This window comes from Haliotis rubra, unplaced genomic scaffold (assembly GCF_003918875.1).
Source record: "Haliotis rubra isolate DU_JTF1 unplaced genomic scaffold, ASM391887v1 Scf43, whole genome shotgun sequence".
In the NCBI taxonomy this organism is placed as follows: Eukaryota; Metazoa; Mollusca; class Gastropoda; order Lepetellida; family Haliotidae; genus Haliotis; species Haliotis rubra.
This window is the reverse complement of record NW_025767113.1, coordinates 102375-120768: the sequence shown is the minus strand read 5'-3', so window position 1 is coordinate 120768 and position 18394 is coordinate 102375. Positions and strand designations below refer to the sequence as shown.

At 39.5% G+C, this 18394-nt stretch overlaps 1 protein-coding gene across 1 annotated transcript; it reads left to right on the top strand.

Annotated features, from left to right (window-relative positions):
• The first annotated feature begins 38 nt into the window (after window positions 1–38).
• LOC124288988 (ras-related protein Rab-20-like) lies at window positions 39–18341 on the top strand. The gene is made up of 5 exons (XM_046725585.1): window positions 39–172; window positions 5881–5974; window positions 10330–10386; window positions 14193–14305; window positions 16994–18341. Exons 1-5 carry the CDS (start codon window positions 153–155, stop codon window positions 17334–17336), a joined length of 627 nt encoding a protein of 208 aa, XP_046581541.1. The 5' UTR covers window positions 39–152; the 3' UTR covers window positions 17337–18341.
• Window positions 18342–18394: the final 53 nt, after the last annotated feature.

Genomic DNA, 18394 nt, shown 5'->3' with positions numbered 1-18394 from the left:
GGAATACTTCCTCCCTACCACACTGAATTCTCCCTTGCGGTCACTTCCTGTACCAAGGGTCGTTTCCGGAGGGTGGCAGTCATTCAGTTTGTTGACATCGTATTGTTTACCACGTTCCCGCTATGACAGTTGTCAGCATACAGTTATAAGATATGGCCAACAAGAAAAAAGCGTGAGTTGATCTATGTGATAATGGTTTTTTTGTGTTTGTTTCCAAACGTGGACATTTTTTAAAGATTTAAGTTTGGTAGATTTCCGAAATGATCAGTCTATCTTGAGGCCAGTGACTCAGATCCACATGGCTTTGACGCCAGGTTTGTGTGAAACAACGTGTAAATGACAAACCAAGTCTTATAGCGTTGAGGCCGATAGTCGTACCAGTAGGGTTAGTCATGACATACCTGTCAGATATTGTTGTTGAGCTAGTCGTGCTAGTACTGATCATCTGTCAGGGAGTGAGATACACTGTCGGTATGTAAACTAGTACACTATAATTAGTTGTTGAGCTAATTGTGCTAGTTCTGATCATCTGTCAGGGAGTGAGATACACTGTCGGTATGTAAACTAGTACACTATAATTAGTTGTTGAGCTAGTCGTGCTAGTACTGATCATCTGTCAGGGAGTGAGATACACTGTCAGTATGTAAACTAGTACACTATAATTAGTTGTTTAGCTAATCGTGCTAGTACTGATCATCTGTCAGGGAGTGAGATACACTGTCGGTATGTAAACTAGTACACTATAATTAGTTGTTGAGCTAGTCGTTCTAGTACTGATCATCTGTCAGGGAGTGAGATACACTGTCGGTATGTAAACTAGTACACTATAATTAGTTGTTGAGCTAATCGTGCTAGTACTGATCATCTGTCAGGGAGTGAGAAACACTATCGGTATGTAAACTAGTACACTATAATTAGTTGTTGAGCTGGTACTGATCATCTGTCAGGGAGTGAGATACACTGTCTGTATGTAAACTAGTACACTGTAATTAGTTGTTGAGCTAATCGTGCTAGTACTGATCATCTGTCAGGGAGTGAGAAACACTATCGGTATGTAAACTAGTACACTATAATTAGTTGTTGAGCTGGTACTGATCATCTGTCAGGGAGTGAGATACACTGTCGATATGTAAATTAGTACACTATAATTAGTTGTTTAGCTAATTGTGCTAGTACTGATCATCTGTCAGGGAGTGAGATACACTGTCAGTATGTAAACTAGTACACTATAATTAGTTGTTGAGCTAGTCGTGCTAGTACTGATCATCTGTCAGGGAGTGAGATACACTGTCGGTATGTAAACTAGTACACTATAATTAGTTGTTTAGCTAGTCGTGCTAGTACTGATCATCTGTCAGGGAGTGAGATACACTGTCGGTATGTAAACTAGTACACTATAATTAGTTGTTGAGCTGGTACTGATCATCTGTCAGGGAGTGAGATACACTGTCGATATGTAAATTAGTACACTATAATTAGTTGTTGAGCTAGTCGTGCTAGTACTGATCATCTGTCAGGGAGTGAGATACACTGTCAGTATGTAAACTAGTACACTATAATTAGTTGTTGAGCTGGTACTGATCATCTGTCAGGGAGTGAGATACACTGTCGATATGTAAATTAGTACACTATAATTAGTTGTTGAGCTAGTCGCGGCTAGTACTGATCATCTGTCAGGGAGTGAGATACACTGTCAGTATGTAAACTAGTACACTATAATTAGTTGTTGAGCTGGTACTGATCATCTGTCAGGGAGTGAGATACACTGTCGATATGTAAATTAGTACACTATAATTAGTTGTTGAGCTAGTCGTGCTAGTACTGATCATCTGTCAGGGAGTGAGATACACTGTCGGTATGTAAACTAGTACACTATAATTAGTTGTTGAGCTGGTACTGATCATCTGTCAGGGAGTGAGATACACTGTCGATATGTAAATTAGTACACTATAATTAGTTGTTGAGCTAGTCGTGCTAGTACTGATCATCTGTCAGGGAGTGAGATACACTGTCAGTATGTAAACTAGTACACTATAATTAGTTGTTGAGCTAGTCGTGCTAGTACTGATCATCTGTCAGGGAGTGAGATACACTGTCGGTATGTAAACTAGTACACTATAATTAGTTGTTGAGCTAGTCGTCTTGCTAGTACTAATCATCTGTCAGGGAGTGAGATACACTGTCGGTATGTAAACTAGTACACTATAATTAGTTGTTGAGCTGGTACTGATCATCTGTCAGGGAGTGAGATACACTGTCGGTATGTAAACTAGTACACTATAATTAGTTGTTGAGCTGGTACTGATCATCTGTCAGGGAGTGAGATACACTGTCGGTATGTAAACTAGTACACTATAATTAGTTGTTGAGCTGGTACTGATCATCTGTCAGGGAGTGAGATACACTGTCGGTATGTAAACTAGTACACTATAATTAGTTGTTGAGCTGGTACTGATCATCTGTCAGGGAGAGAGATACACTGTCGGTATGTAAATTAGTACACTATAATTAGTTGTTTAGCTAATCGTGCTAGCACTGATGATCTGTCAGGGAGTGAGATACACTGTCGGTATGTAAACTAGTACACTATAATTAGTTGTTGAGCTAGTCGTTCTAGTACTGATCATCTGTCAGGGAGTGAGATACATTGTCGGTATGTAAACTAGTACACTATAATTAGTTGTTGAGCTAATCGTGCTAGTACTGATCATCTGTCAGGGAGTGAGATACACTGTCGGTATGTAAACTAGTACACTATAATTAGTTGTTGAGCTAGTCGTTCTAGTACTGATCATCTGTCAGGGAGTGAGATACATTGTCGGTATGTAAACTAGTACACTATAATTAGTTGTTGAGCTAATCGTGCTAGTACTGATCATCTGTCAGGGAGTGAGATACACTGTTAGTACATGTAAACTAGTACACTATAATTAGTTGTTTAGCTAGTCGTGCTAGTACTGATCATCTGTCAGGGAGTGAGATACACTATCGGTATGTAAACTAGTACACTATAATTAGTCGTTGAGCTAGTCGTGCTAGTACTGATCATCTGTCAGGGAGAGAGATACACTGTCAGTATGTAAACTAGTACACTATAATTAGTTGTTGAGCTAATCGTGCTAGCACTGATGATCTGTCAGGGAGTGAGATACACTGTCGGTATGTAAACTAGTACACTATAATTAGTTGTTGAGCTAATTGTGCTACCACTGATCATCTGTCAGGGAGTGAGATACACTGTCGGTATGTAAACTAGTACACTATAATTAGTTGTTGAGCTAATCGTGCTAGTACTGATCATCTGTCAGGGAGTGAGATACACTGTCGGTATGTAAACTAGTACACTATAATTAGTTGTTGAGCTAGTCGTGCTAGTACTGATCATCTGTCAGGGAGTGAGATACACTTTCGGTATGTAAACTAGTACACTATAATTAGTTGTTGAGCTAATTGTGCTAGTACTGATCATCTGTCAGGGAGTGAGATACACTGTCGGTATGTAAACTAGTACACTATAATTAGTTGTTGAGCTAATCTTGCTAGTACTGATCATCTGTCAGGGAGTGAGATACACTGTCGGTATGTAAACTAGTACACTATAATTAGTTGTTGAGCTAATTGTGCTAGTACTGATCATCTGGCAGGAGGTGAGATACGCTGTTAGTACATGTAAACTAGTACACTATAATTAGTTGTTGAGCTAATCGTGCTAGTCCTGTTCATCTGTCAGGGAGTGAGATAGGCTGTCGGTATGTAAACTAGTACACTATAATTAGTTGTTGAGCTAGTCGTGCTAGTACTGATCATCTGTCAGTGAGTGAGATATCCTGTTAGTACATGTAAACTAGTACACTGTAATTAGTTGTTGAGCTAATCGTGCTAGTACTGATCATCTGTCAGTGAGTGAGATATCCTGTTAGTACATGTAAACTAGTACACTATAATTAGTTGTTGAGCTAATCGTGCTAGTACTGATCATCTGTCAGGGAGTGAGATATCCTGTTAGTACATGTAAACTAGTACACTATAATTAGTTGTTGAGCTAGTCGTGCTAGTACTGATCATCTGTCAGTGAGTGAGATATCCTGTTAGTACATGTAAACTAGTACACTGTAATTAGTTGTTGAGCTAATCGTGCTAGTACTGATCATCTGTCAGGGAGTGAGATATCCTGTTAGTACATGTAAACTAGTACACTATAATTAGTTGTTGAGCTAATCGTCCCAAGCTAGTGCTAGTACTGATCATCTGTCAGGGAGTGAGATATGCTGTTAGTACATGTAAACTAGTACACTATAATTAGTTGTTGAGCTAGTCGTGCTAGTACTGATCATCTGTCAGGGAGTGAGATATGCTGTTAGTACATGTAAACTAGTACACTATAATTAGTTGTTGAGCTAGTCGTTCTAGTACTGATCATCGGTCAGGGAGTGAGATATGCTTTCTATGTAAACTAGTACACTGTAATTAGTTGTTGAGCTAATCGTGCTAGTACTGATCATCTGTCAGGGAGTGAGATACACTGTCAGTATATGTAAACTAGTACACTATAATTAGTTGTTGAGCTAGTCGTGCTAGTACTGATCATCTGTCAGGGAGTGAGGTACGCTGTCTATGTAAACTAGTACACTATAATTAGTTGTTGAGCTAGTCGTGCTAGTACTGATCATCTGTCAGGGAGTGAGATACGCTGTCTATGTAAACTAGTACACTATAATTAGTTGTTGAGCTAATAGTGCTAGTACTGATCATCTGTCAGGGGTGAGATACACTGTCGGTATGTAAACTAGTACACTATAATTAGTTGTTGAGCTAATCGCTAGTACTGATCATCTGTCAGGGTGAGGTACACTGTCTGGTATGTAAACTAGTACACTATAATTAGTTGTTGAGCTAATAGTGCTAGTACTGATCATCTGTCAGGGAGTGAGGTAGGCTGTTGAGTATGTAAACTAGTACACTTTAATTAGTTGTTGAGCTAATAATGCTAGTACTGATCATCTGTCAGGGAGTGAGATATGCTGTCTATGTAAACTAGTACACTATAATTAGTTGTTGAGCTAATCGTGCTAGTACTGATCATCTGTCAGGGAGTGAGATACACTGTCGGTATGTAAACTAGTACACTATAATTAGTTGTTGAGCTAATCGTGCTAGTACTGATCATCTGTCAGGGAGTGAGATATGCTGTTGATGTAAACTAGTACACTATAATTAGTTGTTGAGCTAATCGTGCTAGTACTGATCATCTGTCAGGGAGTGAGATACGCTGTTGATATGTAAACTAGTACACTATAATTAGTTGTTGAGCTAATCGGTGCTAGTACTGATCATCTGTCTGATCATCTGTCTTCATGTAAACTAGGGGTTGTTGAGCTAATCGTGCTAGTACTGGTCACTGTTGGTATGTAAACTAGTACACTATAATTAGTTGTTGAGCTAATCGTGCTGGTGCTGATCATCTGTCAGGGAGTAAGATACGCTGTTAGTACATGTAAACTAGTACACTATAATTAGTTGTTGAGCTAATCGTGCTAGTATTGGTCATCTGTCAGGGGGCTAGGTATGCTGCCCACAGCAGGTGCTGGAACTGGGAAGGTTTGAAGGTTTCAGCCCTTCAGCCATACAAGAATGCCATCAATGTCTCTCACATTTTCGATGAAAAGTTTCAGGAAACTAGAAATTCCATGAATTCAAGTGAGTTCACAATATTCACTTGATGAATAGATTTTTAAAAGCAGTTTGAAACCGTTAGGCTGATGTGACTTCTGGTTACTGGCTCTCAAGTATTCTGTACACTTGCTTGCTTATGATGTGTAGACTATCTTCACTAGGAACGACCATCACCTTCAATTCTGTTTTTCACTCCTGACATTTCAGTGACCTGAAGGTCATCATCATGGGTGACTTTGCAGTTGGGAAAACTTCACTCATCTGTCGATACATTGAAGGGAAATTCAAAACCCAGGAACCGGTTTGTATCTGATGATGAATGTGAAATAGGAAGTCAAGTGTGTGTGCAGTGTATCTATCATTGGTGTAGTCTGTATTTAGTCTGTCTCTAAGTCCCTCAACCATAATATTGTCAGACAAACCCTTTCTGTAATGCAAAAGCATAAATGAAGTAAGTCTAGATTTCCCTCAGGCTCTGAATCTCCGACCTCACTGACACTGCTCAGTTTAAGCAGTTTTCAAACCAAATTATGTTTTCAGAGACACAGAATTAGTCCAGTATCTGGTCTGTAGTTTAATACAGAAAGTGTTGTTTGTAGTGTGTAATGTGTAGTGTGCTCTTTGTAGTGTGTAATGTGTAGTGTGTAGTGTGTAATGTGAAGTGTGTTGTTTGTAGTGTGTAATGTATAGTGTGTTGTCTGTAGTGTGTAATGTGTAGTGTATTGTTTGTAGTGTGTAATGTGTAGTGTTAAATGTGTAGTGTGTTGTTTGTAGTGTGTAGTGTGTAATGTGTAGTGTTCTATTTGTAGTGTGTAATGTGTAGTGTGTAATATGTAGTGTGTTGTTTGTAGTGTGTAATGTGTAGTGTTTTGTTTGTAGTGTGTAATGAGTAGTGTTTAATGTGTAGTGTTCTGTTTGTAGTGTGTAATGTGTAGTGTGCTGTTTGTAGTGAGTAGTGTGTTGTTTGTAGTGTGTAATGTGTAGTGTTCTGTTTGTGGTGTGTAGTGTGTTGTTTGTAGTGTGTAATGTGTAGTGTGTTGTTTGTACTGTGTAATGTGTAGTGTGTTCTCTGTAGTGTGTAATGTGTAGTGTTCTGTTTGTAGTGTTTAATGTGTAGTGTGCTGTTTGTAGTGTGTAATGTCTAGTGTGTTGTTTGTACTGTGTAATGTGTAGTGTGTAATGTGTAGTGTTCTGTTTGTAGTGTGTAATGTGTGAGTGTTCTGTTTGTAGTGTGTAATGTGTAATGTGTTGTTTGTAGTGTGTAATGTGTAGTGTTCTGTTTGTAGTGTGTAATGTGTAGTGTGTTGTTTGTAGTGTGTAATGTGTGGTGTGTTGCTCGTAGTGTGTAGCGTGTGATGTGTAGTGTTCTGTTTGTAGTGTGTAATGTGCTGTTTGTAATGTGTAGTATGTTGTTTGTAGTGTGTAATGTGTAGTGTGTAATGGGTGTTGTGTTGTCTGTAGTGTGTAATGTGTAGTGTTCTGTTTGTAGTGGGTAATCTGTAGTGTGTTGTCTGTAGTGTGTAATGTGTAGTGTGCTGTTTGCAGTGTGTAATGTGTAGTGTTTTGTTTGTAGTGTGTAATGTGTAGTGTGTTGTTTGTAGTGTGTAATGTGTAGTGTTCTGTTTGTAGTGTGTAATGTGTAATGTGTTGTCTGTAGTGTGTAATGTGTAATGTGTAGTGTTCTGTTTGTAATGTGTAGTGTGTTGTTTGTAGTGTGTAATGTGTAGTGTTCTGTTTGTAGTGTGTAATGTGTAATGTGTTGTCTGTAGTGTGTAATGTGTAATGTGTTGTCTGTAGTGTGTAATGTGTAATGTGTAGTGTTCTGTTTGTAATGTGTTGTCTGTAGTGTTTAATGTGTAATGTGTTGTCTGTAGTGTGTAGTGTGTAATGTGCAGTGTGTTGTTTGTAGTGAGTAATGTATAGTGTGTTGTTTGTAGTGTTTAATGTGTAGTGTTATGTTTATAGTGTGTAATGTGTAGTGTGTTGTCTGTTATCTAGTGTGTAATGTGTAGTGTGTTGTCTGTAATGTGTAATGTGTTGTTTGTAGTGTGTAACGTGTATTGTTCTGTTTGTAGTGTGTAATGTGTTGTCTGTAGTGTGTAATGTGTTGTCTGTAGTGTGTAATGTGTAATGTGTTGTCTGTAGTTTGTAATGTGTAGTGTGTTGTTTGTACTGTGTAATGTGTTGTTTGTTCTCTGTAGTGTGTAATGTGTAGTGTGCTGTTTGTAGTGAGTAATGTATAGTGTGTTGTTTGTAGTGTTTAATGTGTAGTGTTATGTTTGTAGTGTGTAATGTGTAGTGTGTTGTCTTTAGTGTGTAATGTGTAGTGTGTTGTTTGTACTGTGTAACGTGTATTGTTCTGTTTGTAGTGTGTAATGTGTTTGTCTTTAGTGTGTAATGTGTTGTTTGTTCTTTGTAGTGTGTAATGTGTAGTGTGCTGTTTGTAGTGAGTAATGTATAGTGTGTTCTTTGTAGTGTTTAATGTTTAGTGTTATGTTTGTAGTGTGTAATGTGTAGTGTGTTGTCTGTAGTGTGTAGTGTGTTGTTTGTACTGTGTAACGTGTATTGTTCTGTTTGTAGTGTGTAATGTGTTGTCTCTGTAGTGTGTAATGTGTTGTCTGTAGTGTGTAGTGTGTTGTTTGTACTGTGTAACGTGTATTGTTCTGTTTGTAGTGTGTAATGTGTTGTCTTTAGTGTGTAATGTGTAGTGTGTTGTTTGTACTGTGTAATGTGTTGTTTGTTGTGTGTAATGTGTTGTCTGTAGGGTGTAATGTGTAATGTGTTGTCTGTAGCGTGTAAATTAATGTGTAATGTGTTGCCTGTAGTGTGTAGTGTGTAATGTGTAGTGTTCTGTTTGTTCTGTGTAATGTGATTTTTGTAGTGTGTAATGTGTTGTCTGTAGTGTGTAATGTGTTGTTTGTAGTGTGTAATGTGTAGTGTGCTGTTTGTAGTGAGTAATGTATAGTGTGTTGTTTCTAGTGTGTAATGTGTAGTGTTCTGTTTGTAGTGTGTAATCTGTAGTGTGTAATGTGTAGTGTGTTCTTTGTAGTGTGTAATGTGTAGTGTGTAATGGGTGTTGTGTTGTTTGTAGTCTTTAATTTGTAGTGTGTTGTTTGTAGTGTGTAATGTGTAGTGTGTTGTTTCTAGTGTGTATTGTGTAGTGTGTTGTCTGTAGTGTGTAATGTGTCGTGTGTTGTTCGTAGTGTGTAACATGTATTGTTCTGTTTGTAGTGTGTAATGTGTTGTCTGTAGTGTGTAATGTGTTGTCTGTAGTGTGTAATGTTTAATGTGTTGTCTGTAGTGTGTAATGTGTAATGTGTAGTGTTCTGTTTGTTCTGTGTAATGTGTTGTTTAGTGTGTAATGTGTAGTGTTCTGTTTGTAGTGTGTAATGTGTAGTGTGCTGTTTGTAGTGTGTAATGTGTTGTCTGTAGAGTGTAATGTGTAGTGTGTTGTTTGCAGTGTGTAATGTGTAGTGTGCCGTTTGCAGTGTGTGATCTGTAGTGTGTTGTCTGTAGTGTGTAATGTGTAGTGTTAAATGTGTAGTGTGCTGTTCCTAGTGTATAATGTAATGTGTCTTTGTAGTGTGTAGTGTACTGTTTGTAGTGTGTAATGTGTAGTGTGTTTGTAGTGTGTAATGTGTAGTGTGTTTGTAGTGTGTAATGTGTAGTGTGTTTGTGGTGTGTAATGTGTAGTGTGTTTGTTGTGAGTAATGTGTAATGTATTGTTTGTAGTGTGTAGTGTGTAATGTATAGTGTGTTGTTTTTAGTGTGTAATGTATAGTGTGTTGTTTGTTGTGAGTAAAATGTGGTGTGTAGTGTGTTCTTTTAAGTGTATCATTGTCAAGTGTTTATTCCTAATGAAAGTAACATGCTCATATACAGTATTCAATTACACTCCTTTATTTTGGTACATGGGTTTCAATTGAATAATGTCCCAAGATAACAATGTTTGTCGTTTATATAGAGAGACATTCTCTTCCCACAGAGGTTACTCCTGTCATATCTTCCTACGTAACCTCTGTTCTAATACGGCCATATTTCCCGGTTCTCGTAAAATCCCCTAGCGGCAAAAGATCGCAACACGAATTATCTCCCTTTCTTTCTATCCAATTAGAACACGTGTTACATCGACTTAGATTCAACTTGACTAACACAAGCAAATGTGAGGCCACAAATATCCCCCATCTGCCGGGGACTTGTGTTGATGTTACACACAAGACGTTTAATGGCTAGCTTGTCCGTTGTCAACGAGGGCGATGGAGACGCCACTGATCCGCCATAACATGACTGAGTTCTGTCTAGAAGAAACGTTTGCGCATCGCGCAGGGGAAGAGGTTTAGTTTTCTCGAAGTATATGGAAATTACCGAGGCCTTGCGAATGATCACTTTTGAAACAACGTCGCTGATTGCACAACTAAATCTGATTGTCTCCAATCACGAGTCTTGAACGCTCACACCATGAAAGGGCCGTATTAGAACAGAGGTTACGTAGGAAGATATGACAGGAGTAACCTCTGTGGGAAGAGAATGATAGAGAGATAGAAATGCAATTTGTCAACCTTTTCAATTCCACTACCCCAGCTTGCAAGTTAAGATTCTTAGTACACATCAAACTTGGCTCTCTGAATAATCTGATGTTGACCATTCTGTTGCCAGACAATTGGAGCTGCCTTCTTCCTGAAACAGTGGGGCCCCTACAACGTGGCCGTGTGGGTACGTAGCTTCTTATGAGATGAATCACTTGATTGTTTTGCAGGACACACAAATGTGCGTCCAGTACCCACAAATGTAGAGAATAGATGCAGAAAACCCAGAGTGATGCACAAAGATACAAAGAGCGTACCTACAGTGCATCAAGAGTAGTAATCTGTGTCGGTTATTTCACCCATCAGTCATGACCACTGTCCACATGATTCATTACAGTAATTACAGGAATGTACACTCCACCGTTTCAATGCTCTACACAACCCTCGTTTTACCAGTGAGTCTTTCAGTCTTTGAATTTAACGTTGAACGTAAGTTACAAGGTAATATATGTCACGCAGTAGAACTGTAAGATGGTTAAGGTGTTTAACAGTTAAAGCCAAATATATTCATTCCCATTTTGTATGATTCCATTTTTTGTATGATTCCATTTTTTCCATTCTGTTTTCGTGAAAGGAAACGTTTTATTTTTAGGCTTCTGATTTTAATCTTTGATACAATGTAAATGTGTTTGTGTGGTTCAGTCAATTCTGGATCTTAACAGGTATTATGTGGCGTCAACAGTGTGAAATACACTTTACTGAGTACACATTCTTTATGTTTTTCAGATGTATTGTTTCTTTATTCGAAGTTTGAATCAAAACAAGAACAAAAGAGTTCATTTTCTTGCTGTCTATGTTGATGCTACTAGTTACCCATGAACGTAAATTACTTAGGCGCTTAGGTACCTTACTTAAAACTAGTGCTGCAAGTTTAATAACGTTCACTGGGTGCTGAAAAAGTACAGACTGTTCATTTACAAGTTGTAGTTTTGGAAAATAAACTGAAGTGATTTTGTTTTTCTTCAATATCCTCTCTGAATTGTACAGTTTAGTTGGGAATGACTGGATGACTGAAGTCCGTAAGATAATTTAATATGAAGATTATTTGAAAATATATGGGTACTTAGAGTGTGTCCCATCAATGTGAGAGACTCAGAGTTAATAATAATAATTTTTCCTTATCCTGACTGGATTAGAGCGGTGATCTTAAGGGCCTACAAAGCAGCAGGTTTAGAACCTCCAAGAGCATCTAACCCTCATGAAGTAAGAGCATTGGCCTCGGCACTCGCCCTACATGGAAACTGCTCAATATCATCTATCTGGCTGCTTTTGGAAGTCAGACACTGTCTTCGCTAACCACTACCTGAGAGACATCTCCACGGAAGATGTATCTGGTATACATCAATTCGACCCTCTAGTCGTAGTGCAGCAACTCACTATGCCGGCCAGACAATGAAGAATCTCACCCTTGTCACGCAGACTCGTTGACGCCAGGCAACTGTTCCTTTAACATCGGCTAAGAGTCCATGTTCCCCTGTTTTACGAGATAAAACAGTGCATGAGTGATACATAGACTCAGTTATGGTAATGTTCTTGCCTTAACAGATGGGTTGCGATACCAGTTTTGGTAATGTTCTTACCGTAAACATATTGGATCGTTGCAGAATATCTAGACAGCATAACGTCTAGTATACTCAATCCACAAGTACAGTTACTGAAGACACTTGATGTGATGGAGGTCGTGTTAGGCAAGTACAGTTACTTAAGACACTTGATGTGAGGGAGGTCGTGTTAGGCAAGTACAGTTACTGAAGACACTTGATGTGAGGGAGGTCGTGTTAGGCAAGTACAGTTACTGAAGACACTTGATGTGAGGGAGGTCGTGTTAGGCAAGTACAGTTACTGAAGACACTTGATGTATGGGAGGTCGTGTTAGGCAAGTACAGTTACTGAAGACACTTGATGTGAGGGAGGTCGTGTTAGGCAAGTACAGTTACTGAAGACACTTGATGTATGGGAGGTCGTGTTAGGCAAGTAGTTACTGAAGACACTTCATGTGAGGGAGGTTGTGTTAGGCAAGTACAGTTACTGAAGACACTTGATGTGAGGGAGGTCGTGTTAGGCAAGTACAGTTACTGAAGACACTTGATGTATGGGAGGTCGTGTTAGGCAAGTACAGTTACTGAAGACACTTGATGTGAGGGAGGTTGTGTTAGGCAAGTACAGTTACTGAAGACACTTAATATGAGGGAGGTCGTGTTAGGCAAGTACAGTTACTGAAGACACTTGATGTATGGGAGGTTGTGTTAGGCAAGTACAGTTACTGAAGACACTTCATGTGAGGGAGGTTGTGTTAGGCAAGTACAGTTACTGAAGACATTTGATGTGAGGGAGGTCGTGTTAGGCAAGTACAGTTACTGAAGACACTTGATGTGAGGGAGGTTGTGTTAGGCAAGTACAGTTACTGAAGACACTTGATGTGAGGGAGGTTGTGTTAGGCAAGTACAGTTACTGAAGACACTTGATGTGAGGGAGGTCGTGTTAGGCAAGTACAGTTACTGAAGACACTTGATGTATGGGAGGTCGTGTTAGGCAAGTACAGTTACTGAAGACACTTGATGTGAGGGAGGTTGTGTTAGGCAAGTACAGTTACTGAAGACACACTTGATGTTAGAAGGAGGTCGTGTTAGGCAAGTAGTACAGTTACTGAAGACACTTGATGTATGGGAGGTTGTGTTAGGCAAGTACAGTTACTGAAGACACTTGATGTATGGGAGGTCGTGTTAGGCAAGTACAGTTACTGAAGACACTTGATGTATGGGAGGTTGTGTTAGGCAAGTACAGTTACTGAAGACACTTGATGTGAGGGAGGTTGTGTTAGGCAAGTACAGTTACAGTTACTGAAGACAGGTGCGTGTTAGACTTCAGTTATGAGGGATGAGGTATGGGAGGTCGTGTTAGGCAAGTACAGTTACTGAAGACACTTTACTGAAGACACTTGATGTGAGGAGGTCGTGTTAGGCAAGTACAGTTACTGAAGACACTTGATGTGAGAGGTCGTAGGCATATACAGTTACTGAAGACACTTGATGTATGGGAGAGGTACGTGTTAGGCAAGTACAGTTACTGAAGACACTTGATGTATGGGAGGTCGTGTTAGGCAGAGTGTTAGGCAAGGTACAGTTACTGAAGACACTTGATGTGAGGGAGGTTGTGTTAGGCAAGTACAGTTACTGAAGACACTTGATGTGAGGGAGGAAGACACTTGTGTATGGGAGGCAAGTACAGTTACTGAAGACACTTGATGTATGAGGAGGTCGTATTAGGCAAGTACAGTGTTAGATGTATGCAGGTCGTGGTTAGGCAAGTACAGTTACTGAAGACACTTGATGTGAGGGAGGTCAGTGTTAGGCAAGTACAGTTACTGAATACACTTGATGTGAGGGAGGTTGTGTTAGGCAAGTACAGTTACTGAAGACACTTCATGTGAGGGAGGTCGTGTTAGGCAAGTACAGTTACTGAAGACACTTGATGTATGGGAGGTCGTGTTAGGCAAGTACAGTTACTGAAGACACTTGATGTATGGGAGGTCGTGTTAGGCAAGTACAGTTACTGAAGACACTTGATGTGAGGGAGGTCGTGTTACGTGTTAGGTACAGTTACTGAAGACACTTGATGTATGGGAGGTCGTGTTAGGCAAGTACAGTTACTGAAGACACTTGATGTATTGGAGGTACTGAAGACACTTGATGTGAGGGAGGTCGTGTTAGGCAAATACAGTTACTGAAGACACTTGATGTATGGGAGGTACTGAAGACACTTGATGTGAGGGAGGTCGTGTTAGGCAAATACAGTTACTGAAGACACTTGATGTATGGGAGGTACTGAAGACACTTGATGTATGGGAGGTACTGAAGACACTTGATGTTTGGGAGGTACTGAAGACACTTGATGTATGGGAGGTTGTTATCACTGCTTTGGTTGTTGTTGCAGGACACCGCAGGAGATGAGCGCTACACCGGCCTCTCCAACTTCTACTGCCGTAATGCTGGAGTTGCCATCCTGGCGTATGATATATCCAGTGACAAGTCATTCGAGTCTCTATGGTAATACTTGACAACCTTGAACCTCTAGTGTAACATGGTAACTTACTTGAACCTCTAGTGTTACATGGTAACTTACTTGAACCTCTAGTGTTACATGGTAACTTACTTGAACCTCTAGTGTTACATGGTAACTTACTTGAACCTCTAGTGTTACATGATAATTTACTTGAACCTCTAGTGTGACTCACGCCGAAGACCTGGGTTCGAATCCCCACATGGGTACAATGAGTGAAGCCCATTTCTGGTGTCCCCAGCCGTGATATTGCTTGAATATTGCTAAAAGCGGCGTAAAACCAAACTCAGTCAGTCAGTCTAGTGTGACATGGTAACTTACTTGAACCTCTAGTGTTACATGGTAACTTACTTGAACCTCTAGTGTAACATGATAACTGACTTGAACCTCTAGTGTAACATGATAACTGACTTGAACCTCTAGTGTAACATGATAACTGACTTGAACCTCTAGTGTAACATTATAACTGACTTGAACCTCTAGTGTAACACGATAAGTGACTTGAACCTCTAGTGTAACATTATAACTGACTTGAACCTCTAGTGTAACACGATAACTGACTTGAACCTCTAGTGTAACATGATAACTGACTTGAACCTCTAGTGTAACATGATAACTGACTTGAACCTCTAGTGTTACATGGTAACTTACTTGAACCTCTAATGTAACACGATAACTGACTTGAACCTCTAGTGTTACATGGTAACTTACTTGAACCTCTAGTGTAACACGATAACTGACTTGAACCTCTAGTGTAACATTATAACTGACTTGAACCTCTAGTGTAACACGATAACTGACTTGAACCTCTAGTGTAACATTATAACTTACTTGAACCTCTAGTGTAACATGATAACTGACTTGAACCTCTAGTGTTACATGGTAACTTACTTGAACCTCTAGTGTAACACGATAACTGACTTGAACCTCTAGTGTAACATGGTAACTGGCTTGAACCTCTAGTGTAACACGATAACTTACTTGAACCTCTAGTGTAACATTATAACTGACTTGAACCTCTAGTGTAACACGATAACTGACTTGAACCCCTAGTGTAACATTATAACTGACTTGAACCTCTAGTGAACCTCTAGTGTAACATGGTAACTGACTTGAACCTCTAGTGTAACATTATAACTGACTTGAACCTCTAGTGTAACATTATAACTGACTTGAACCTCTAGTGTAACACGATAACTGACTTGAACCTCTAGTATAACATTATAACTGACTTGAACCTCTAGTGTAACACGATAACTGACTTGAACCTCTAGTGTAACACGATAACTGACTTGAACCTCTAGTGTAACATTATAACTGACTTGAACCTCTAGTGTAACATTATAACTGACTTGAACCTCTAGTGTAACACGATAAGTGACTTGAACCTCTAGTGTAACATTATAACTGACTTGAACCTCTAGTGTAACACGATAACTGACTTGAACCTCTAGTATAACATGGTAACTGACTTGAACCTCTAGTGTAACATTATAACTGACTTGAACCTCTAGTGTAACATTATAACTGACTTGAACCTCTAGTGTAACACGATAACTGACTTGAACCTCTAGTATAACATTATAACTGACTTGAACCTCTAGTGTAACACGATAACTGACTTGAACCTCTAGTGTAACACGATAACTGACTTGAACCTCTAGTGTAACATTATAACTGACTTGAACCTCTAGTGTAACATTATAACTGACTTGAACCTCTAGTGTAACACGATAAGTGACTTGAACCTCTAGTGTAACATTATAACTGACTTGAACCTCTAGTGTAACACGATAACTGACTTGAACCTCTAGTGTAACATGGTAACTGACTTGAACCTCTAGTGTAACATTATAACTGACTTGAACCTCTAGTGTAACATGGTAACTTACTTGAACCTCTAGTGTAACATGGTAACTGACTTGAACCTCTAGTGTAACACAATAACTGACTTGAACCTCTAGTGTAACACGATAACTGACTTGAACCTCTAGTGTAACATTATAACTGACTTGAACCTCTAGTGTAACATGGTAACTGACTTGAACCTCTAGTGTAACATTATAACTGACTTGAACCTCTAGTGTAACACGATAACTGACTTGAACCTCTAGTGTAACACGATAACTGACTTGAACCTCTAGTGTAACATTATAACTGACTTGAACCTCTAGTGTAACACGATAACTGACTTGGACCTCTAGTGTAACACGATAACTGACTTGAACCTCTAGTGTAACATTATAACTGACTTGAACCTCTAGTGTAACATGGTAACTGACTTGAACCTCTAGTGTAACATGGTAACTGACTTGAACCTCTAGTGTAACATTATAACTTACTTGAACCTCTAGTGTAACTTGAACCTTGAACCTCTAGTGTAACACGATAACTGACTTGAACCTCTAGTGTAACATTATAACTGACTTGAACCTCTAGTGTAACATGGTAACTGACTTGAACCTCTAGTGTAACATTATAACTGACTTGAACCTCTAGTGTAACATTATAACTGACTTGAACCTCTAGTGTAACATGGTAACTGACTTGAACCTCTAGTGTAACATTATAACTGACTTGAACCTCTAGTGTAACATGGTAACTGACTTGAACTTCTGGTGTTACACAGTAGCCTACCTGAACCTCTGATGTCATGTTACAATTCCAACTTTCAGGGCCAGATTCAACCCCTTACTTTCTGCTGCACATGAAGATTGCCTGAAAGTTGTAGTTGGAACCAAGCTTGATCAGGTCACACCAACATCTCGCGCAGTTACCATTGAGGAAGGTCTAAAGTTAGCACAGGAACTCAACGAACACCTGGATGTTTCAAAACTGCCAAAATGCCCATACTTCGAGACCTCCAGCTTGACTGGCCACAATGTGAAGGACTTGTTTGAGTGTATATTTCAGTACCGGCTCCCAATCAATGACACAGACAAAGCCAGACAGGTCAACGACACGGTGGATCTGTACGAGACTGGCAGCTCCGGGTCAAAGAAGGGTGGTTGTTGTTGATGCTATTGGCTATATGTATGCACTTAAATGTTGTCACACATGCTGTGTATGTGTGGGGTCACTCAGCCATATTGTGTGAATGTGTGACATCACTCGGCCATATTGTGTGACGTTACTCAGCCATATTGTGTGTATGTGTGACGTCACTCAACCATATTGTATGTCTGTGTGATGTCATTCAACCATATTTTGTGACTTCACTCAGCCATATTGTGTGTATGTGTGATGTCACTCAGCCATATTGTGTGTATGTGCGATGTCACTCAGCCATATTGTTTGTATGTGCGATGTCACTCAGCCATATTGTATGTATGTGTGATGTCATTCAACCATATTTTGTGACTTCACTCAGCCATATTGTGTGTATGTGTGACGTCACTCAAACATATTGTGTCTGTGTGACATCATTCAACCATATTTTGTGACTTCACTCAGCCATATTGTGTGTATGTGCGATGTCACTCAGCCATATTGTGTGTATGTGTGAAGTCACTCAGCCATATTGTGTGTATGTGTGATGTCACTCAGCCCTATTGTATGTGTGATGTCACTCAGCCATATTGTGTGTATGTGTGATGTCACTCAGCCCTATTGTGTGTATGTGTGATGTCACTCAGCCATATTGTGTGTATGTGTGAAGTCACTCAGCCATATTGTGTGTATGTGTGATGTCACTCAACCATATTTTGTGACGTCACTATGCCATATTGTGTGCATGTGCGATGTCACTCAGACGTCCCCTAACCATGTCTTGATCACTTGGGTGACGTCACTCGGTCATATTTCTTTACTTGTGTTGAAGAAGCATAGCGTATTGTGTCATGTATCTCAGCCATATTGTGGATTCTTGGGTGACGTCACTCAGCTGTCGTGTGTATTTGTGTCATGACATGCAGTCACAGTGTGACATCAGACTGCTGCTTCCTACTATCGACATGAAACTTGTGTCACTGATAAAATCTGGCATAAACTGTTGTAGTTGAATAAAGTTTTAATTGACACATATCAATTTACGTTTTTATTCAGAACCCTGCTTCTGCCCATAATCCATGCATGTA